General features: G+C 38.9%; 1 protein-coding gene, 1 non-coding gene and 1 pseudogene across 5 annotated transcripts in view; 2 read left to right on the forward strand and 1 right to left on the reverse strand.

Moving 5' to 3' along the window:
- The window catches only part of TET1 (tet methylcytosine dioxygenase 1), a 136819-nt gene that overhangs the window by 28503 nt on the left and 84345 nt on the right, over positions 1-23971 (forward strand). For 2 of the 4 annotated variants that reach the window (XM_024986938.2, XM_024986939.2), the window contains exon 3: positions 14822-14875. In XM_024986938.2, coding sequence (XP_024842706.1) covers positions 14822-14875 — 54 coding nt within the window. The other 2 variants (XM_059882668.1, XM_059882667.1) reach the window with 2 other exon arrangements.
- LOC112444799 (small nucleolar RNA SNORA36 family) lies at positions 8573-8706 on the forward strand. Its single transcript, XR_003033167.1, has one exon. It is a non-coding gene; the product is annotated as a small nucleolar RNA SNORA36 family (small nucleolar RNA).
- Positions 16801-17399, reverse strand: LOC101903159 (cytochrome c oxidase assembly protein COX14-like; annotated as a pseudogene).

Raw genomic sequence — 23971 nt, forward strand, 5'->3', positions numbered from 1 at the left:
CAAGTGCATTTCCTTCTCAAAAAATGAGAAACTAAAGTTTCTGTTACATTCTTTTTGCTAAACACATCTTCACGCCCTCTCATAGATGGAGCTTGAGCCAGCATTTCAGCATACCTCCTAACTAATGACTGGATACTAGCCAGATCAGATTAGGTACTTGGTGTATTTTTAGCTACTATGGAAAAAACAGAATTTTTAAACTTATTATTATATTAGTGCTTTAGTCCTGCTACACTTTCCACATGTTTTTGGTTGCTAGACAAGAATTCCTAAGATTAATTTGATCCTAATTTCAATGATCCCAACACTTGTCTTTCATATAATGTTTCAAAAATGATAAAGTTAGAACTACAGCAGAGGTTTTTAATCTGGATGGACTTCAGTGCTCTGTAATGCCATCCCCTCAAAATTATATGCTTTCTATGCGTTTTTCTGGAAAGATGATCTTTAACTTTCATTAGATTTCACCGAAATGTTTTCTACCCTCCAAAATAAAAACAAGTAAGAGAATCACACTAATCTTTTAAGGCTTGGAAGGAATGAAATTGACAACTGTTACTATGATTAAATTATATGAAGAGTTCTGATATTCCTCCATTGTGAGAATGGATTTAACATTGTGATAGTCAGACCTGTGAAGCAAGGATGTCCTGAGGAGCAGCGCTGAGGTCTACAAAGAGCCTGGAAGAGTCCCCGCTACATATGGATGCTTAAATGTGGTGGTTATTGTTTTATCCTTGTGGAGATTTGCCTATCCATTTCATTACTTTCACCCATTTCCCTCTTGCTATTTGACTCTGGTTTTTTAGAGGAAAGTAGCTAAAGTCTGCAGAGAAGGCAACGGCGCCCCACTCCAGTACTCTTGCTTGGAAAATCCCAAGGATGGAGGAGCCTGGTGCGCTGTAGTCCCTGGGGTCACTAGGAGTTGGACACGACTGAGCAACTTCATTTTCACTTTTCTCTTTCATGCTTTGGAGAAGGAAATGGCAACCCGCTCCAGTGTTCTTGCCTGGAGAATCCCAGGGACGGGGGAGCCTGGTGGGCTGCCATCTATGGGGTCGCACAGAGTCGGACACGACTGACGCAACTTAGCTGCAGCAGCAGCAGCTAAAGTCTGCAGAAGTAGCCAGCTCGTGCCATTTCACAGTATCTGCAAATGCATTTTTCCTGCTAGAGGTTTAAGACGCATTATGAATGAATTGATTTCACCATTCCCATGTGATACGGAATTATAGTTGTGGTTTCCGGCCAGACAATGATGCCACAGTTATTTTCTTGTCCTTGTATAATGAAAGGGTTTTGGTGTTTCTGCTGTATTCTAGACATTCACACTACACAGCTAATTTTCATATCATATTTCATATAGAATACCATTTTGTGGTGAGTTTTCTGTTAAAGTACAAAAGTAGGTTCAAGGCAGGAGGAAGTAGGAGGTTAAGACAGTGGAAGCCCACAGTTGATTCAAGTCATGGAGGTATTTTTTTTGGGACTATAGTTGCTTTACAGTGCTATGTCACTTGAATAGAGTTCCTGTGACACACAGTAGGGTCTCATTACTTATCTGTTTTAAACATAGTAGTGCATATATATCAGTCTGAATCTCTCAATTCACCGTCCCCGCCCCGACTCCTTTCGCCCACTTGGTGTCTACATGTTTTTCTTTATGTCTGTGTCTTTATTTCTGTTCTGCAAATAAGGTCTTCTATACCATTTTTCTAGTTTCCACATATATATGTGAATATGTATTTGTTTTTCTCTTTCTGACTTACTACATTCTGTGTGACACTCTCTAGGTCCACCTACATGACACCATTTTGTTCCTTTTTATAGCTGAGTAATATTCCCTTATACATATGTACCACATCTTCTTTACCCCTTCCTCTATTGATGGACAGTTAGGTTGCTTCCATGCAAGCCATGGACTTTTACCCACTCCAGTACTCTTGCCTGGAAAATCCCACGGGCAGAGGAGCCTGGTAGGCTGTAGTCCATGGGGTCCCGAAGAGTTGGACATGACTGAGTGACTTCACTTTCCCTTTTCACTTTCACATATTAGAGAAGGAAATGGCAACCCACTCCAGTGTTCTTGCCTGGAGAATCCCAGGGACGGGGAAGCCTGGTGGGTTTCCATCTAAGGGGTCGCAGAGAGTCGGACACGACTGAAGCGACTTAGCATCAGCAGCATCCAGTTTAGGTTTAGAGAGAAGTGTGTGTGTTTGTGTGTGTGTGTGTTAGTTTCCTCCATTCTTGACAGAGTAAGTAACTTGTTTAGGAGTTGATACAGAATTGCAGGGAGGTTTGTCTACTAGGCAACATAAAATTAAATTACATTCTTTATTCACCTAATTTCATTTTCTAGGGACATTTCTGGTGTTTTATATATATATTTAAATACATATTATATTTATATAATATTTTGTATTTTTTATCTATTTTTGGCCACATGACTTTCAAGATCTTAATTTCCTGACCAGAGATTGAACCCATGCCCCCGGCCTGGAACTTTGGTATCCTAACCACTGGGCCACCAAGGAATTCCCGGTCTTTCGTATATTTACAAGGTTGCGCAACCATTACCACAATCTATTTCTTGAATGTGTTCATCGCCCCAAAAAAGAAACCCAGTATAATTAAGCAGTGACTCCTCATTTTTCCCTCTGTCATCTCCTGGTAACCGCTAATCTGCTTTTTGTCTTTATGAATTTGTCTATTCTGGGTATTTCATATAACTGGAATCATACAATATTTGGTCTTTTGTATCTGACTTCTTTCACTTTAGCCTAATGTTTTCAAGTTTTATCCTTGTCATTGCATTTATCAGTACTTTCATGACTGAATATTTTTTCATTGCATGAATAAGCCACATTTTGTATAAACATTCATCAGTTGATGGACTTCTGAGTTGTTTCTACTTTTTAGCTATTATGAATAATGCATTTACGAACAAATGTGTACAGGTTTTTGTGTGAAAATATTTTTTCACACAAAAATATGTGTGGAAAGGCTAGGGAAATTTCTGAGTTGAAGAGGCTAGGGATTTCTTTGGAGCTGTGTATATTCTGAGGAGTGTAACTGCTGGGTCCTATGGCAACTTTTTGTTGCCAAACTGTTTCTCAAAGCAGCCATATCATTTTAGATTCAACCAGCAATGTATGAGGGTTCTAGTTTCGCCACATCCTCATCAAAGCTTATTATCTGACTTTTTTTGTGATTGCCTTCCTAGTGGGTGTGAAGTGATACTCCAGGATGGTTTCGGTTTGCATTTCTCTCGTTAATGATGTCAAGCATCCTTTCATGTGTTTATTGACCACTTGTGTATCTTTGGAGAAGTGTCTGTTTCAAGTCTGTCCATTTGGACTCCTACAACAAACTACTGCAGCCTGGGTGGCTTATAAACAACAGACATTCACTGCTCATAGCTCTGGTGAAGGCCCATTTCCTGGTTTATAACTGGTGCCTTCTCACTGTGTCCTCACATGGTGGAAGAGGCTAGGGAACTCTCTGGAGCTTCTTTTAGAATGTGCTGCTGCTGCTGCTAAGTCGCAGCAGTCGTGTCCGACACTGTGCAACCCCCCATAGATGGCAGCCCAACAGGCTCCTCTGTCCCTGGGATTCTCCAGGCAAGAACACTGGAGTGGGTTGCCATTTCCTTCTCCAATGCATGGAAGTGAAAAGTGAAAGTGAAGTCGCTCAGTCATGTCCAACTCTTAGTGACCCCATGGACTGCAGCCCACCAGGCTCCTCTGTCCATGGGATTTTTCAGGCAAGAGTACTGGAGTGGGTTGCCATTGCCTTCTCCATTAGAATGCGCTGCTGCTGCTGCTGCCAAATCCCTTCAGTCGTGTCCGACTCTGTGCGAACCCAGAGACGGAAGCCCACCAGGCTTCCCGTCCTTGGGATTCTCCAGGCAAGAACACTGGAGTGGGTTGCCATTTCCTTCTCCAATGAATGAAAGTGAAAAGTGAAAGGGAAGTCTCTCAGTCATGTCCGACTCCCAGAGACCCCACAATCTCATTCAATTCAACTGGTATAACTTAAGAATCTTCCAAAGGCCCAACTTTCGAATTCTTTATATTAGGCATTAGGATTAAAACAAGTTAATTTGGGGGGGCACAAAAATTGTGTGGTGCTTGTCATTTGATATGCATCAAGCAAATGTTGGTCTAATTGAATGATACTAGTCATGGCTGTGAAACTGGTGTGTGGTAAACATTGACATCCAAAGAAGTTAATAACAACTATTATGTATTGAATACATACTAAGTGCCTGGAACTGTATTAAAAACTGAAATGCTCATTGTCTCACTTCATCTTTACAATAGTCCTATGAAATGTACATTCATCCACCAATGTACAAAATAAGACAATGAGGCTTAGATAGGCCAAGTAACTTGTCTAAAACTACACAGTTGATCTTGGATTAGAGCCTTTGGTCTATATGCTAAGGGCTCATTTTAACCACCATGTCCTTGAGCAAGGGCATCAATCAAAATGCGAAGAACCTGGAGGGTTCAGAGAAGCAGGACCAAAATGTGGACTGGTTGAAGATAGCCATGCTAAGTTTATTGCTGCTATCTTAGGCCTGTGAAACTTTGAAAGAGATGTTGTATAAGAATCTTATAGGATCATTTTAATAAGGAGCTACTGTATAGCACAGGGAATTATATTCAATATCTTGTAATAGCCTATAATGGAAAAGAAAAAATACATATAAAAAACTGAATCACATTGATATGTACCAGAAACTAGCACAACATTGTAAGTTGACTATACTTCAATAAAAATTTTAAGAAAAGAATTTTATAAGCTCATTTTACAAAAATATAATTTTTTGACAGGAATCAAATATTTAAACTCTTTGAGTTTGCCAATCCACTGCTTCTGTATTTTAATTTCAAGGTTACAGTCTTTTAAACCATCTTTCTAGCTCTTTTTTTTTTCTTTCCATTTTTAGTTTCTCCTTAAGAAACTTTTACCCTCCCTGGACCTCATTCCTTTCTAAATTCTGGTCTGGTAATTAATTCTACACTATCATGGTAATTTTTCACTCTTCTGTGCCTCTATGCAAATGTTTTTATATTTTGTGTATTTTTTCTTTGTCTTAAGCAGTTGTTCCAAATTACCAATTCTGTTACAACTGGAAGTGACAGTTTCACATTCTCTTCCCCATCCCCCAACACCCCAGCACAGAATTTTAGTGTCCTGAGCAGGGATTGATCCCAGGCCACGGCAGTGATAATGCGCCAAATCCCAACCACTTGCTGTAGGGGACTCCCTCATTTTCTTTTAAACTAATAAATGTAAGATTAGGTTATATTCCATGGTGAAATTAGCATGCCCTAACTCTATCAGAAATCTTGTTAGTATTAGACTTATCTGGGAGAGGTTCCAATGTCCTGAAATACTGTTTGCTTGAATACCTCCATTTTTATATTAAATGAGTTTTTACTGCTCAATACCTTGTTTATTTGTACTTGTTTTCTTAATTAATGACAGACATTGTTCTCTGTTGCTGCAGTGGAACACCTGGAAGTCAGCTGCCATACCATAAGCTTTTTCATAGCCATTATAGCATTTAACCCTAATGTCAGCTTTGTCCCTCATGGGGACAAAGTCTACGGGAGGCTAACTTGCTCAAGGTCACACAGTTAATAAGCATCACTGGGATCTGGATCCCACCAGAGGATGAGATGGTTAGATAGCATCACCAATTCAATGAACATGCATTTGAGCAAACTCTGGGAGATGGTGAAGGACAGGGGAGTCTGGTGTGCTGCAGTCCATGGGGTCACCAAGATTTGGCCACAACTGAGCAACCAAACAGCAACAACAGGAACATACTGATCTTGTACAATATCATATTTTAACAATATGTGTAAAATATATTATATTTTATAAATATTTTATTATTATATTTTATTATAGTATATAAAATAAATTATATTTTATGTGTAATATAACATCTTAAGGTGAACAGGGGGCCTGGAGGAAAGAATATTTTTGTTTCAAAAAAATCTAAAGTAATTTCTTTTATCACATGCATAGCTACGATTAGGGAATTTTTAGGTATACTGGTCATCCCCCCCACCAAGTCACTAAGTCTTCATTATGATTATTAGCAAAAGTAGCCCTATAAAAATATGGGTATATATTTCATCAAGTTAGAAACAATCACAGCATCGATGAATGCAGTTTGACTTACTCTCAAGTGATGTGCATGAAAGAATTGTTGTTATGAGCAAGGAAAATATCAATTCATAGCTTATAAATATCTAGTAAAAACATCAAGGGCCATTTATTTTAAACAACAAGAGCTACTGTGCCTTTTGAATAAGTATTTTGAAATCAGGTAAATCAAACAGATTTGGGAGGAAATTGCATTTTCTCAACTGGTCGTTAAGAGTATCTATGGAAATGCCATTATAATCAGTTAGGTTAAAACAGTCCTGATAATCATAGACAAGTTTTTCATTTAAACTTGCACAGTTAACACAGGTAGAAGTTTGTGCTCCATACCTGTTATCTAAGGTGCACTGTAGTGAAAAATAACCTTTTAGTTTTCCTGTTATGACAAATATGTCTCCTTCTGATCCCACAAGGTATTCCTAAAGGGCTTTACATTGCAAAAGCCCAAAAGGATCCTTTCAGACAGTGAAATGGTACTCGCAAGTTAGAAGAAATGTCTCTGTTAAGAATATCGAGAATCATTTATTTTAAACAAGAACTGATGTGCCCAGTATTTGGCTATCAAGAAAGTCAAACAAACTTCAGAAAAAGACTAATTTTAGGCATTCTATAATTGTAGATATTATGGGTTCCATGGCAAGTTTTCTGTGTTTTCTCTCTACCTGAGTTAAGTTCAATGCAGAAGTTATTCATTGAGTCAGAGATTCCACAGGTGTTAAGCAGTGCCTCTAATATAGTTGGTGTTCTCTATTCTATTTCTGGAATGAACAAAGGAAGGACTTTCCTTTCTCCAACCAACCCAGATGAAAGACTGACATTTTTAGGCAGACAAATCTTTCTTCTCCAAATATTGTGTGGGACTCTAGTCAATTAGCTAAAAAACTAAAGACATTAACCCTTCTGGAGTAACTGGCCTCATCTCAACAAAAACCTACATACACTGATTTTCAAAATATTGCTTTTCTTTGATTAGGAGACTTAGTTATATGTGGGAATTTTAAACAGGTAAAATACAAGGGTTTCAGATCTGGGATATACCAGTCATTTCTCCTTGTGCGTGCTCAGTCACTCAACTGTGTCCACCTCTTTGTAATGCCTTGAACTGTAGCCCATCAGGGTCCTCTGTCCACAGAATTTTCCAGGCAAATACGAGAGTGGGCTGTTGTTTCCTCCTCCAGGGATCTTCCCCACCTAGGGCTTTGAACCCATGTCTCCTGAATTGACAGGGGTATTCTTTATCACTGAGCCACCTGGGGAGCCCTTAGTTCTCTTGAAAAGGTAGCTGACATTTGTGATGAACAACTTAACAGGAGTATCATTGTTAGGTTTTGAAGGGACCAATAATGGAAAGTTGAAGGTTGAAATAGAAACATTTGAAACCTGAATGGTATAGAATTAAAGGTTGATTACATCTCTTCATATGCATGCTTAATGACCAGCCGAAGATGAAGAAGCTCTAGACAGTCAGCAAAATCAAGACTAGGGGGCTCAGACCAGAAACTCCTTACTGCAAAATTTAGACTTAATTGAAGAACATTGGGAAAACCACTAGGCCATTCAGATATGACCTAAATCAAATCCCTTATGATTATACAGTAGAAGTGACAGATAGATTCAAGGGATTTAGATCTGATAAACAGAGTCCCTAAAGAACTGTGGACGGAGGTTCGTAACATTGTACAGGAGACTTGGACACGATCGAGTGACTGAACAATAACAACAATGCCCAAGTAGTAGTGCATCTATTTACATACATTTCTCCCCATAGTGTGACTGTCAATAGCCACAGTGCTCCCAGTGTCCTTGAACATGTTGTTACCTTCATCTGGGGCACACAGCTTTCTTCTCTCCTGTGTTTAACCAACTTCTTACCTATCCTTTGGTCTGAGTGGAAATAAATGTCACTTCCTCTAGGGAGACTTCTCTAGTCTTATATAGCTTTCTGGGCTCATCTCCATTCTATACTACTTTATAACTATCTATTTATGTGTCTTCTGAGATGGTACATTCTGAGGGACTGGAGGGCAAGCCCAGAACATGTGTACATATTGAGAGTGCCCAACAGTTGTTTATAAAACAACACTATTCTTTTAAGGATTTTTGGTTATTAAATTGGGGAATTTCATTGTAAAAACATGAATTAACAAATGAGGTTGATTTTCCTAAATTTAGGAGACACCTAGGTCTGACTTTTTAAAAAACAAGTTGTATGTGCGTAAATGCTTTGAGCTTCTCAGTGAAACAAAATATTTTTAAGATTTTGCTGTTAGATCAAAAACTGAGGATACAAGGTTCTCTAGAGTCAACTTTCAGCTTTCTTGCATGATGTAGAGAAGGAGCCCAAAGGTACAGAACTTCCTTTAAAAACAAAGAAACAAAGAAAGATTTCCAGAGTGTTGAGTTCAGTTCAGGGCAGCTTCCCTGTTCTGTTAATTAAACTCTGGGACATTGAAACACAGGCTAGGAGGGAAGAGTGGATGGAAAGCATTACTCTATTCGTATACTGCCTAGTCTACAGATACACTGCATAAAAGCAAATAAATAAGTAATATTAATTATAAAATATAGGACAGACTAGCAATAATAAGAAGGAAACTTCATCTTATCATTCACAAAGGGGGACATTTTTTTTCTAAATCACAGCATCCTTTGTGATTTGATTTTGACAAAAAAAGCACATAGATGATGTTATTGGATTTCTCTGTTCAAATTATGGATCTAGACTGTAATAGAGGGAGTATGATTGTCAGTTTTAAGTTAGCATGAAGAACCGTTGAGAAGAAATTGGGGCGAGGTGATATTTCAGCCCCATTTAGTCTTGGGCATTATGGTTCACCTCATTGTCAACTGCCCTTGCTTGGCAACTGCAGAAGATCACTTTTTGTTCACTTGTTCCTTAGTTCTAGCTATTGAAGAGCAGTTATTTTTACCAGCACTAAGCAGGACTGCTAGAGAGAATGCGGTTGGGTACTAGGGAGACCTGGCCCCTTAGAGAAGAAAAGGGCTACTGTAGATAAGCCTCAGAGAAGGAACTGGGGGAGGAAAGCACAGGGAAAGACTGTGCCTATAATCCAGGAAGACCTCCAGTGTTAGCAGTTCAGGTTCTTGTTTCGCACATGAAATAAAATCAAACTGATTTTAAGATCTCCATTAGAATTGTTAAAGTATGAGCTGCTCTTTTTTTATTCTTGTTGATTGAAAATCTACAAAAGATGGTACTTGGAATATCTTACCAAGGTTTCAGTGCAAAAGCCATGAGTCTCCCAACAGTATGTAAGAAAAGAAATATAAAATGATTTCATGGGAGATGAGACAATAGCTTATATTAGAAGGATTTTGTGCTGCAGAGGTGTCAATATTGGGGCATAGTGAATAACTCTTGAGATTAATTTAGAAGACTCCTCCTAGTCAGTATTTGTATATCTAGTTTCTTGTGGGTGCAGAATTGCTTATGTTTAGAAATAGAAGTAGGATTTTGAAATTATTCATAGATTTACCTCTGAGGGCAAAAAATACATTTTTAAAAAGTACACCTGATGTAACGTTAATTTAAAATACTAGTTAAAATTTTTTTAAATTATTTATTTGTTTGGCTGCGCTGGGTCTTCATTGCTGTGTGGGCTTTTTTCTACTTGCGTGCACAGGCTTCCATTGAAGTGGCTGCTCCTGTTGTGGAGCAGGAACTTTGGGGCACAGGGGCTTCAGTACTTACAGCTCCCAGGCTCTGGAACACAAGGTCAGTAGCTGTGGCACATGGGCTTAGTTGCTCCATGGCATGTGGGATCCTCCCGGACTAGGGATTAAACCCATGTCTCCTGCATTGGCAGGAGGATTCTTTACCACTGAGCCCACCAGGGAAGCCCCTAAAATACTAACCTTCTTGAGCTGCTGTTCTAGGCTAGAAATGATGCATGTGAGTGTTCTTTTTTTTAATATAATTGATTTTAAAAAATCATTTATTTACAGTATTAGTTTCAGGTGTACAACATAATGATTCAATATTCTTATACTGAAGGGTATGGTTTCGAAGACAGTTCCTTTAAGGTTATTTTTTTAGATATTTATAAATGTCTATTGTTGAGTACTGAAAATGAGAAGTTATAGAGAGAGCTGTGTAAGATGGTTAGATTCAGGCTCAAGTTCTAACTGGCTATGTAACCTGAGTTAAGTAATTTCACTTCTCTGGGTCTCACCTTTTAGATTTATCTATGACCTAAATTTTCTCCGATTTTGTTTATTTATTTATTTGGCTGTGTTGAGTCTTAGTTGCTGTACGTGTGGTCTTTCTTCATTGACGCGTATGTGGCCTCTTTAGTGGTGGTGCGCAGGCTTAGTTCCCCCCTGGCATGTGGGAACCTGTGTCCCCTGCATTGCAAGGCAGATTCTTAACCACTGGACCACCATGAAAGTCCCTGACACTCTTTTCTAATCTCTGTAATCATGTGATTTTGGGGAGGTGGGGGAGAGGGGTTTAAATATTTATTATTTGGCTGCTCCGGGTCTTAGTTGCAGGGTACAGGATCTAGTTCCCAGACCAGAGATTGAATCCAGGCACCCGGCATTGAGAGCACAGAGTTTTATCCACTGGACTACATGGGAAGTTCCAATTATGTGATTTTTTAAGAGTAAAGAGATAGAAGTATTTTGTAACATTTGAAAGAACCTAGTACACATGAGTTAATTACAAAATTAAATATCAACTCATGCAATGAGTTCCTTGTGATTAGGGTTAGGTTGGAATAAACAAATAGACTTAAGTAACAAAAATCAGTTCTGAATAAGTAGGACTACAACATCATGTTTCTTAGTTTCTGAATTTATCATTCAATAAGATCTAGTTGTATGCATTTTGCTCTGAATAATAAGAGAGTGGAAATGGCTCTCTTGACCTCCACTTTCTCTGCAAGTAATTTCTGATTATTTTCTCCATCAAAGCTCACTATCACCTAAGCCTTGAGCTGAGATGGATAAATCGCTAAGTGTAGGATTTAGAACAGATGGTCACAACCAGTAGAGGCTACCAATGTATTCTGTATTCAAACAAGTACAGATTTTCATGGTGTAGTATCGGTTGGATATTTGGAGTTAATGTTAGCTATGATCACTTCCATTAACTCTCATTAGCTGGGATGAACTTTGGCTTTATTTATTAATTCATTTTACAGAACACTGCACACAGACCTTTGATGTTTGTTTTGCTTAGGTTATCAAGTGGAGTATTATGCAGTTTCATGAGTATCCCATGCAGTGAAAATGCCTGCCCATGGGACTTTAAAAAAAAATGAACTTCTCACCAGTGTGGATATTTAGTAGACCTAACACCCTGATCCTGATTTTATTTTTATTTATTTTATTTTATTGAGGCATACATTATGGGTCACACAGGTAATTAAATTATTTAAAATATATAATTATGGGAATTCTCTGGTAATACAGTGGATAGGACTCTGTGTTTTCACTGCCCAGGTTCAATCCCTGGTCAGGGAACTAAGATCCCATAAGCCATATGATGAGGGGAAAAAATATATATATATCTTAATATATAATGACCACTTTACTAAACAATGAGCAATCAACCTGAGAAAATATTCACGCTTTTAAAAATTTTTATTCAGGTATTCAAGGGGAGAGACATAATCTTTAATTGAAATGGAAAACACTTTAAGAAATAAATGTAGGATTATCCTTGCATGTCTTGTTGATGGGAATGCTGCTGCTGCTGCTGCTAAGTCACTTCAGTCATGTCCGACTCTGTGCAATCCCATAGACAGCAACCCACCAGGCTCCCCCGTCCCTGGGATTCTCCAGGCAAGACTACTGGAGTGGGTTGCCATTTCCTTCTCCAATGCATGAAAGTGAAAAGTGAAAGTGAAGTCACTCAGTCGTGTCCAACTCTTAGTGACCCCATGGACTGCAGCCTACCAGGCTCCTCCGTCCGCCAGGCAAGAGTACTGGAGTGGGGTGTCATTGCCTTCTCTGTGATGGGAATGTAACATGGCAGAAAAAGAAAAAAGTGGCTTGGCTGCAGAAAATAGTTTGGTGTTTCCTCACCCAAAAATTAATCAAAATTTTCATAAGATCCATTATTTCTACTCCTAGGTATAAATTGAGAGCAGGGACTCAAACAGATACTTGCATACCCAGTGTTATTCACAACAGAACAAATATTGCTTGATACTACTTATATGAGGTACCTAGAGCAGGCAAATGTATAGAGACAAAGTAGAACAGAAAGTTAACAGAAGGTACGGAGTAGGGAGTAACTTCGTGTATACACTTTGTGCTTGGGATGATGAAAAAGTTCTAGAAATGCAAAGTGGTGATACTTGCATAATATTATGAATATACTTAATGCTACTAAATTATACACTTTAAAATGGTAAAAATGTAACATTTTTTGTTTTCTATAATTTACCACACACACACAAGCCTCCAAAGAGAAAGAAACATAGGGCTAAAAGGTTTTGCACCCATTTTCAAATCCTGTTATATTTGGTCCTGTTTTTGACCCATTTCATGTTTGCTTCATTCCCCACAGAGAGCTTTTTAGTGTGGGCTCAGTGTGCTTGAAGTTGCCGTGGTGAACGTGGTTAGGTTACAATCCACTGGTTTTGCTTGCTTCTTACATTTGTTAAAATTTTTGAGGGTGGATGGGTGGGGGTGAGGTAGTTTAAAGCGGGAAAACAATGCATGTTGGATTTCCCATTCCAACTAGAAAAGCGTGCTTTTGTGGCAAACCGAAAGGCTAGGAATCAAGGGTGATGAAATACAGGCTTTCCGGCCCTCACTCTGTTCCTGATTTCTGGTTGTGGGAATCTGTTCTGAATCCAACTGCAAGTGGAAAACCCATCTTTGGCAGAGCAGCCAGAGAGGCCCTCCTGCCAATCCCCCAAATGTGCTGCTGAGACTTTGGCCCTGTGAGGATGGAGCTGAAGCTGTCTTCCCAAGATCTGTGCAGCTGTCAAGGTGGCTGTGATGGCACTGTGACTGGCCTCTGCACCGAATTTTGGCAGTGACCTTGAGACCTGCCAGCTCAAACAGCTGTCCTGGTTCTTTGTCTATTGCCATTATTATTTGTCCAAGGGGCTGAAGGGAGGGGCTAGACTCCTCTGGCTCTGTCCTTCCCAGAGTCTGGCAAGTTCCAACTGTGGTGCCTTGCTCTCCCAGTGCCTGCCACCCACTCGGCATGGGGGCGGGGGCGGGGGGTAGTCCAGGTGTGCTGAGTGTGGGTGGCTGCTAGTTCTACCTCTGGCTCAGCTCCCAGTCCCTGAGAACCAAGTGGCCGTGTCTGATCATCAGCCCGTGCACAGACAGGCTCCACGTGGGGACCTGCTTGGCAGCTTTGCGGAGAGATGCTCGGTGACAGTTGAAGATCTTGGAAGGTAGAGGAGCCAAAGGTGCTTCTTATGTCCCAGAAGTATGAGTCCACTTTCTGGAAGCGACAAATTTCTTGGGGGAAATGAAGGTCATCAGAAACATCCAGAGCAAGAAAGAGAAAGCTTTTTGAAATCGCCAGCCACTCAGAGTGGCAAGTGTATTCTGAAAACTCCTCCCCTTTCCCTTGTCCTCATCCTGTCCTTTTCCTTTTAAGCGGCTTTATTATTATTTTTTAATCTGCCTTTGTCATTGGACATTTATTGACAGAAATCAAATTGCTGTGTTTCTGGGCAAAGCGCCGGCTGCAGAGAGGTGTGGTTCCCGAGGAATGAGACACGCAGCCCAACAGCTGAGCCTACAGTGTCCTCACATAACCTCCCTGCCTTAAATATCGCCAATATTTAGCCTTGCCTTATAAAGTAAAAATGCACAATACCTTCCAGAGTTTCAGCAAGCCCAAATGCCCCCCTCAGCTCAGTTATATCTCCTGTATGTTGGAGGCAGGGCCATGCACCCCCACCACCCCAACCCCCCCGCGCAGACCTGCCCTCGGAGCCGCCAAGAGGTTACTAATCAGGGAGACTCCGCCATCGATCCGATGGTGGAGACCTGGGGATTTGTGTGCATTGTTTTTGCTGAAGCCTCCTGTGATTTCGGCGGGACCAGATCCTCTGCAGCGAACTCCATGTCGCAGCTTGTGGCTGCCTGTGTCCTGTGGTGAGAGCGGAGCCGCACAGGAGATCCTTTGTCTAGGAAGGCTAGGCAGAGAAGATCACTTTGGAGTTGCTAAGCTCTGCATTGCCATTGGCTGCACTCTTTGTGGGGCTGTTTTTGCAAAAGGCATGCCCAGCACGTCTACAGTGCTGGCAGGCCAGGGCTGCCTTTAAACACCATGATAATAATACCAAAAAGCAGTTTGCAGAACTGTTCCACTGTAGAGGCTTCCTCTGCAGAAGCAAGCAAGATGGCTACCTCGTGGGCTTCGCTGTGAAGAATGCAGAGGCTAATTAAGACAGACTTTAAGGGGAAAAAAGGGTATTTCCCTACTTCATCTTTATGCAAGGCTTTTTTTTCAGTGACTTTTAAAGTATACATTTTACATAAGCTCTTTAGGTTCTGCCTAGCAAACATGTTGATGATTTTAGATGGGATAAGTAGTTTTATAGAGAAATAGCCAAAAAAAATTTGGGGGGGGTGTGGGAGCTAATTTTTTTTTTCTCTTAAACAGAGGCTCATTTTGCAATTTGATTTTTTTTAGGTTGTAAAGGAAAACAAGAGGCCCCAGAGGGAAAAGAAGCCCAAAGTTTTAAAGGTAATCAGCTATTGATTAAATCATATTTAATTTTTTTCCATTTCATATAGTATTTTTCTGTCACTGAGGGGTAAATTTGAAGTACAGTGGATATGAGTTCTCCCAGATTTTCAGTAGATATATGAATTTTCACTCAACTAAAGTGTTTTATCTCTTTCTCTTTCTTTCTCTCTTTTTATATGCTACATATTGTGCATATTAGCATCCTTTATTTTCAACTCCACACAAGTCTGCAGAAGGAAAACTTTATATGCAAAGTGTTGTGAATAAAATTTGTGGCTTTTTTTGTAGCTCTCTTTGTAGCATCTGCATTTGTGGTGTTGCACCAGTGTGTAAACTTAAGCTCTTAAGGAGAAAGACACTATTTAAAGTTGACAGCTATGATCCATTGTAGTTTTAATAGTCCTTCCATTAGACACTATTTTAAAATGTGTGATTTTTCTAAAGGAAAAGATGCTTAGAGGTTTTATTTCAATTTAAAATGTGTAAGCCATTGAGATTTTACAGCCAAATTACAATTGCTTAATCCCAAATTCTCATTATATTATCTTTAATTTTGGCATTCATGAAGCTGTAGGAATGAGTATGTTTCCTTTATTTTCTGTAATTTGCCTAATGAGTATTTAGTAGTTACCTAATTCAGTTATAAGCTAGCAGTCTGTGTTATGAGCTTTGTCTGGTATTTAGCAGGGTTAATTTAAAATCATATACTCTACTAAAAGTTCAAGGCTAGCTTTAGTCTAGTAAATAGGTGCTTATGTGTTAAAGGTTTCAGGTAGTATGTTGTTATTCTGAATGTAAGTATCTTGAGCAGGCAACCTTTTTAATTCAAAAAGACATATTAAGCAATAAAATGACTGGTCTTTAAAAGTATATTGTGTATATATAATTAAAAATATCTTATCCTAATCTTAGTTTTTCTTTTGCAAATAAAGTGTTGGCACTCAAAGAGGAAGAACATGTTTGAACTATGGATGGGGCACATTTTTTTTTCTCATCTGTTTCCTCAGTTGTATACCTTGAAAATGCTATTGACATGCAGAACCAGACCTTACATTGCTTTCTAATTTGTCTGACCACTTCAAGTTTCTGCTTCCTGTGTGTACACAGCATTGCCATGTACATTTTTCATCAACCAACAAGTATTTATTTAATATTTACCGCACAGTCAGTTGTGTGCTAGGCACTGTGAAATGAATGAAATTGCTTGGCACAAATTCTCACTGGGCTTAGACAAATAGAATACTGGTTATTTTCAAGGTAAATTAAACCCTTCTCTGTTTTTCTTCTGCATATTGATCCACCTGCCTCCTTTTAATTTTTTCTCCTCCCCAAATTATAGAAGAATATCATTACAACCCCTAAATGTATATCTTATTTTCTTTTCACGCTCGCTGTATTGGGTATATCCATCTCAGGTATTTTGTCTTAAAATCTTCAAGGGAGAAATAGTTTGAGTCTTGCTGTTATAAATGGCTTTCAGATTTGTGTGTGTGTGGGTGGGTGGGGGTGAGGTGGGGAGGCAGGTTGGGGGGCAGGTTGAGGGTGGGTGGGAATGGGGCATAGAAGAAAGGAAGGAAACCACATGGACAAACTAATATGGTCTAACCCTGGTAGCTAAGTCATTACCTCCCTTTGCTATGAGGTAGAATTGGGCCTTGGGAATACTCTTGAATTCTGTTTATTTGGTTAGTCTGTGGGTGTCCTGTTACCTGAAATAAATTCCAGAAGTAAATATACTGTGTATTGCTTTTTTGAATCGTGGCAATGAACTCTGACTTTTAAAAAGAAATAAGTGCCTGTGTGTGGCTGATATTCATGTGCCACAACAAGCAGAACCAAATTGTTGCTCACTTCCTCTGTAGTTATCAGTTGTTGTACAAGAGTAAGGAAATGCTCTAAAAAGAAAAAAATTAATGATTTTCTGATGTTGACATTTTAAAATGTTTTCTTTAATTTTCTGTTGGGCATACCTTTTTGTTCTTCTCCAAAGAAAGCTTTGTTTCTCTGCACCACAGAAGAAATGCTAAGATACTTTCAGATTTCAGCTTGATATGTGTAAAATACAGTTGAGCAAGTGTAGAATTTTTTTTTTTTTTTGTAATGGCAAGTTATTTAATGTCAGTAAGTGTGCCTCACCCTCCCATTCCTGTTTTGATTCGATAGCCTCTCCAAAGTGGATGTATCAGAGAAAACATGGGCACTTTTCCCCAGCAGACTTCGAAAGCTGTTAAGGCCCTGATCCGCTGGACTCAGAAATGATTGCAGGTGCAGTCTTTCCACAGCAGGCCTTGGGCTTCTCTGCTCAAGGGAAAAAGCCCGCCCATTCTACAGGGCTCCCGAGGTCTTCCGTTCTTCTGCAGCCTGGTGCTGGGAGCTGTGCCGCTAGAAATAGTGGTAGGCTCGGACACTGCAGAAGTAGCCCCCGTACACACTGAGGAGATTCATGGAGGTGAAGAAGGTCTTGCAGCCCATGTCAGGTAGTTGCTTGGCAGTTGGCATGTTGTTCCCTGGATGCTGCCGCTCCCTCCTGTCCAACTGAGGCCTCCAGCCTGCCTTGATCTCTTAGCGCAGCTGGAAGCAGCACCTGGACTGGACCAGTTCAAGCATAGATATAACCCTAAAGGAGATGTTAAGAAAACTAAATCTGCATTTCGGGAGGGAGGCTGGAGAAAAAGGAAAACTTTTCATTTAGGATTTTATGGGTGAGGACTTAACATTACAGTCAGCTGCTACTCAGGGATCAGTGATGGGACTCTTCAGGTTACAGTTTTGCTTTTGGCCTTATGCCTGAGTGCTGCTCTTCTTCCTTGGACTCTGGCCTCTGAAGTCTTCAAATCTCTTCAGTCCTGGCTCTTGGTCAGGGTAGTTGCTACCTATAAGTATCCTGACTGATTTTCATCTTCATAATCTATTAGGAAGTAGTTGGATAAATGAACAGAGAAGGCAATGGCACCCCACTCCAGTACTCTTGCCTGGAAAATCCCATGGATGGAGGAGCCTGGTGGGCTGCAGTCCATGAGGTCGCTGAGAGTTGGACACGACTGAGTGACTTCACTTTCACTTTTCACTTTCATGCATTGGAGAAGGAAATGGCAACCCACTCCAGTATTCTTGCCTGGAGAATCCCAGGGACGGCGGAGCCTGTTGGGCTGCCATCTGTGGGGTCGCACAGAGTCGGACACGACTGAAGTGACTTAGCAGCAGCAGTAGCAGGATAAATGAAGAGTCTGACTAAGGAAACTGGGAAGCTTGTCTCATCCTACTGTGAACCTACTAACTAAATCCTGAATCCAGTTATGGGTTAAAATTGCCTGTTGAGTCTCACACCTCTCATCTTTAAACAATCTATTTGAATTGGTAATCTGTATTCATGCTGTTATAATTCAATATTTAGAATTATAAATTGTGATCTCACATTCCTGACTAAAGAGAGCATTTTCCTCTAGCTGAAAGCACAGTTTCTTTTCAAAGTACTCTCATGGCCAGAATGGGTATCAAATGACTGGGGGATGAGGTTAGGGTGCTCAGCACAAACTCATTCCCTACTGGTGTTAGAGGGCCACGTTTCTGCCTTAACTCACTGGAGTTACTTTTATAGATGATAGCTTATTAGCTGTGCTTTAATTGTTCGCTTGATTCTTGAGAAAGGTAAGCGCATGAGATGATTCCAGGCCGTGTTTCATGAATGTGTACTTATGAGAGGCATGGTTTGGAACTTTTCTTGGCAGAAACCTGTATGTAAATAACCATTGCTTTATGTTTTGAGGTAGAAGGATATATACCCTTAGAAAAAGTCAATTCAAGGCAACATCACTTTGGTTAGGTTGTCAGTCATTGTGTCTGGAGAAAATCAGATTGCACAATTAGTTGGAAATATTGGGGAGAATTTAAGAAAGGGATTTTTTTAAAAAAGGGTGAGGGCAGGATTCGGAAAAATCTAGGGATGACAAAGCATCCTAGGGCTGAGGACAGCAGACATACTGCCCCTCCTAGGCCTGAAGGGATGGCACCCCACTCAGGTACTTTTGCCTAGAAAATCCCAGGGACGGAGGAGCCCGGTAGGCTGCAGTCCATGGGGTCGCTAAGAGTCGGACACGACTGAGTGACTTCACTTTCACTTTTCACTTTCGTGCATTGGAGAAGGAAATGGCAACCCACTCCAGTGTTCTTGCCTGGAGAATCCCAGGGACGGGAAGCCTGGTGGGCTGCCGTCTATGGGGTCGCACAGAGTCGGACACGACTAAAGTGACGCAGCAGCAGGCCTGAAGGGATAAGGGCTTGGGAGCAGAAAGTCAGGTAGAATAGCTGTTGCTAAATAGAACAGGACTGTTCTATTGAGTGGCCTATGGTAATGGGATCTTTCTTCAGCAAGAAAGTCATGGGGAGGTGGGTATGGAAATAAATACTCTGCCCTCCAGTTTTTTGCTGCTTTCATTGGTTTATCCCAACCAGAACCCAAAAGGAGCAAGGGAGCCTACTAATGAGATATATCTTGGTCAGCCTCCTGTGTCTTATAAGAGGATGTAGAAGATGGAGTGGGGACCTGAAAGGACAAATAAAATATATTCAGCATCACTAAATGACCACAGGGACAGTATGGTAGGGTCAAAACAGAACCATGATTATGTAAGAAAGTAACACTGACAGGGTTGGGTAAAGTTTATATAAGAACTCTATACTATTTTTGCAACTTATCTGAAAACCTAAAATCATGTCAGCATGAAAAGTGTGGGTATCCCTGAGAGTGAACTGCATTTATTCATTCTGTAATTTCTTGACTGGTAAGAAACATTTTCTAGCTATTTGGTTATAAAATATCATCACAGTATTATATTTTGAACAAATACAAAGAAATATCAGGGGACATTAAACCAGGAAATTGTCTACAAATGATTTAGAAAAGAAAAAAAAGAAAAGAAAACCAAGTGATCTTCCTGCTAGCTTCTGTGCTGGCAGCCCTGCTCTTCACTGCTTCCTTCCTTCCTTGATGATGCTGATAAAAAAAAGTGGTTGAGGGGGCAGGGAGGTATGGAATGAGGGGAAATAAGACACGTCTCACTAAGAGAAGGACAAGATAATGGCATGTAGCTATACTGATTAGTCTTTTTGAAACATCTTTTAAAAGGAGAATCAAATCATAAATGAATCACCTTTCATATGCGATCTTGATTTACATGACAGTGATATTCAAAATATTTAGTACCATCATTGCCTGGCACACAGTTAATGCTCAATGAGTCTTCTTTCTTGAAAAACAGTAGTATTAACATTCAGTCGATACTTTTTTAGCCCATACTAAATGCTGGGCTACAATGGTGTATAAGTCCAAAGTGATCCCTGCCCTCAAAGAGATTGAGGGCAAAAAAAAAAAAAAACAAATTAATAAATTACAAATTGTGGTATATACTTTGAGGGAAAAAAACAAACCAAAAAAATTTCCAAGATAGAGCAAAACACCCCCTAGGGAAATTTACTTGGTACCTTTGAAAACTATTTCCTTCATTTGTAAATTGTTAAATATACTAGTGAGGGTTCAAAAGTACCAAATTAGATACAATTGAGTTACCTTGTTTATCTTAAAAACTCATTAAGTTACTAGAAATGAAAGATAACAAGGTTACTAAAGCTTTGTCTCTGCACACTTATCTACAACTTTGTTTCAGTTGGTTAAATCATTGGTAAAGTGATTTAAGTCTAGTTATAAAGTAACTTTCTATGACTTATAGCAGCAACACGCTGCAAATTTTAGTGACATCCTATAGTGATCTTGATGGTTATTGGGGGCATAGGGAGGCATAGTGATAGTTTCTTTGTGTTTCGTTTTTGTTTTAAAAATTTTGGCCACACCACATGGCATGTGAAATCTTAGTTCTCTGACCAGGGAACTGAACCTTTACCCTGTGCAGTTGAAGCTCAGAATTCTAACTACTAGACCACTGGGAAGTCCTATGACTTACATAGTCCCAGGCAAGGAATCCCAGACATCTGAATATAACAGACCATCAGGAGGGAAAAATTCAGAGTGAGTGGTAAGAGTATCCGCAAAGGGATACCAGCTTTAAAAAAAAAAAAAACAACAAAAGAAAACCCCACAAACATATATATTGGAAGAAGATAATCTTAGCATATAAGGTGATCATATAAAACTTAAGAATGTAGCTTTATGATTCAACAACACATGGTCCTTATTTTCCTCCTTATGTCATGTGCTGGCAAAAACTATCAAAGATGTGTGCTCATTCATCAATGTTTATTCACACGCTCAAAGGCACACATGGGGCTTCTGGTTTGCATATCCAGAAATTGTAACATAGCATTTTGCCCAGGGATGATGAGACTGATTTCAGGGCTGAGTTCTCACTAAGCCAACTCACACACAGTCAAGTCATTCATTTATCACTGGAACACGAACATTTCCAGTGATTCAAGACTCATGTCCATTTTGTAATTTCTAGGAATGATCCCAAACAGAATGAGAGTGAATAGAAGCCAAGTAGGGTAAATAGGCTTGAAGAAAATTTCATTCAGGCTACAAAAAAAGTCTGTTGAATTCTTCTGAGCTCAGAAAAGAACATATGCTTTGTGTCTTGAATCCTTATGCTCATCTGATAATGTGTTTGTGTTTTGATAGTGCTAGATTCGTACTGTTTTCAGATGTCTGCCTTCTTTACTGTATAGCTCTCCATGTATTGGCTAGAATATCATCTCAACAGATAGGGAAAAAGAGCCAAGATAGGAACTGTTAGTTAAATTTTTGTTAAAACCTTGCTAGTGTCTGAAATAATCTTCAAGTTGTAGTTAATTTGATAATGGAATGCCTTTCAGTATTCAAAGTGTGTCATAAAAATATGTTTTTAAAGATGTGATGGCAAGATTTGCCCACTGTAGTTGGCTTATTCCAGAGAAAGAAGATTACAGTGTCATTCTTTAACCTTTTCTTGTGCTTCATAGTTTTAAATACTAACTTTTATTCCTTTTTGAACTAAAAACAGGACTTTCTGCACTTGAAAAAATTTAAGAGATGGTACAGTTTTATTATGTCTATAATTTAGTGATATATGAATTTGATTAAAGCATAGGTTCTTTTCATGGTTTTAGAGAACCAGATGTTAAATAATAAACTTAGTTTAGGAAGTTAGTTATGTTTAAATAACAAAACTATTTATTTTAAACATTATATTGTGTGTTGTTTAATTTTAAATTTAGTACACAAAAATACACATAGGATCATAAGATAGTTATACACATAAGCAAATTATTTAATGCATGTTACATTGCTTAGGATAGCTGGACACATAGAAATTTCTCAATCAGTGGTATTATTATTAAATCTAAAAATATAATTTATCCTACTAAAAATATTAAGTGAGCCTTTAGGAAAATGTGTATTTTTTTTTTTTTTACCAATGTATTCACTTTCTTTATATCCCCCAAGCCTTTCCTTTCTTTTTAAAAATGTCATTTCTGCTTTTTGTAAATGAGAAGTATCAGAAAGAAGACTTTAAACCTTGAAAATATTAAATTTCTCTTTCCCCCTTTTTTTATATGTATATATTTTATAGAATCAATAATTCTATAATAAAGACTAGAATATCATCTGTATGAAATATAATCTCACAGTTGATAATTAGTTTCTATTATAGAATTCAGCTACACAATGGAGATAAACATAGAGAATAGACTTATAGACACGGTGTGGTGGGGAGGAGAAGGTGGGATGTATGGAGAGAGTGACATGGAAACATACATTATCATATGTAATATAGCCAATGTGAATTTGCCCTATGATTCAGGGACAGTTCTGTAACAACTTAGAGGGGTGGGATGGGGAGGGAGGTGGTGGGAGGCTCAAAAGGGAGGGCACATACATATACTTATGACTGATTTATGTTGATGTTTGGCAGAAGCCACCACAATACTGTAAAGCAATTATCCATCAATTAAAAATAAACAGATTAAAAAAGCCTCAGCTGCAAAGAAAAATGTGGACTAGGATGAGCACTTGAAACAGGATATAAGTTATAGTGTTGTTTGCAAGTTATGTGCCTTAAGCATGATTTCTTCTAGATAAGAATCACATGAGAACGTTCGCACTCAATTGTCACAAAGTTTAAATATCTTAAATATCTGAATATACTTTTTTCTTGGAAAAATATTTTTATTCATACTTATCATCTTGTGTATTCATTCTACTTTAGAAAGGGGGAAAATCTAATAACTGTTTATTCCATTTCTTGAAATAAGTTTAACTAATGTTATTTTAGATGTAACTTCTCTGATCATGGAAAACACAAATCTGAAATTTTCTTGAGTGTTTATTTTTTGACTTTTTGCCACTTGGCTTCTGGGATCTTAGTTCCACTACTAAGATGCAGTTGTTCCACTATAGTAGTCCACCACTAAGGTTGGAACCTGTGCTCCCTGCACTGAGAGCATGGAGACGCAACCACTGGACTTCCAGGGAAGTCCCTGAGTATTTAAATTTTGATATGGTAAGATATTTAGTGCTTTTGATTACTTTTCATTAAAAAAAAATTTTTTTTTTAAATTTTAAAATTTAAACTGTGTGTTTTTTTGTGGTATCAACAGTACCCAAAGGCAGGTGCTTGACTGAGGGAAAGTTAATTGAACTCTCTGAGAACTGTTTTCATTATCTTTAAAGGGGGAGCAATAACTAATCCACAGGGTTGTTTAGCAGATTACCTAATTTTAATTTTTACTAAATTTATCCCACACAGAGTGGATGTTCATTAAATGATAGCTGTCAACATCATGACTGTTTTTGTTATGACTGTTAATATAAAATAAAATCCTTTATAGAATATTGATGTGTTTAGATTTTTAGTTGCTTTTATTATTCTTTAAGCTAGATTGTCAACCTCTTAAGTTTAGAGCAGCATTTAACTTTATGTTCTGCGGTCTTAGTGTAATACCTTCTACCTACAACTCAATACTTGTTGGTTTAATGAATGATTGAATTAATGCATTTTATGGCCTAACTTTAGTCAGTTAGGTCTGAACTGCTGAAATTATTATAGTGACATCTAAGTATGTAAGGAAAACCACTTTCTGAAATCATCAAGCCAGTCTTGG

Source organism: Bos taurus, chromosome 28 (assembly GCF_002263795.3).
Source record: "Bos taurus isolate L1 Dominette 01449 registration number 42190680 breed Hereford chromosome 28, ARS-UCD2.0, whole genome shotgun sequence".
Lineage (NCBI taxonomy): Eukaryota > Metazoa > Chordata > Mammalia > Artiodactyla > Bovidae > Bos > Bos taurus.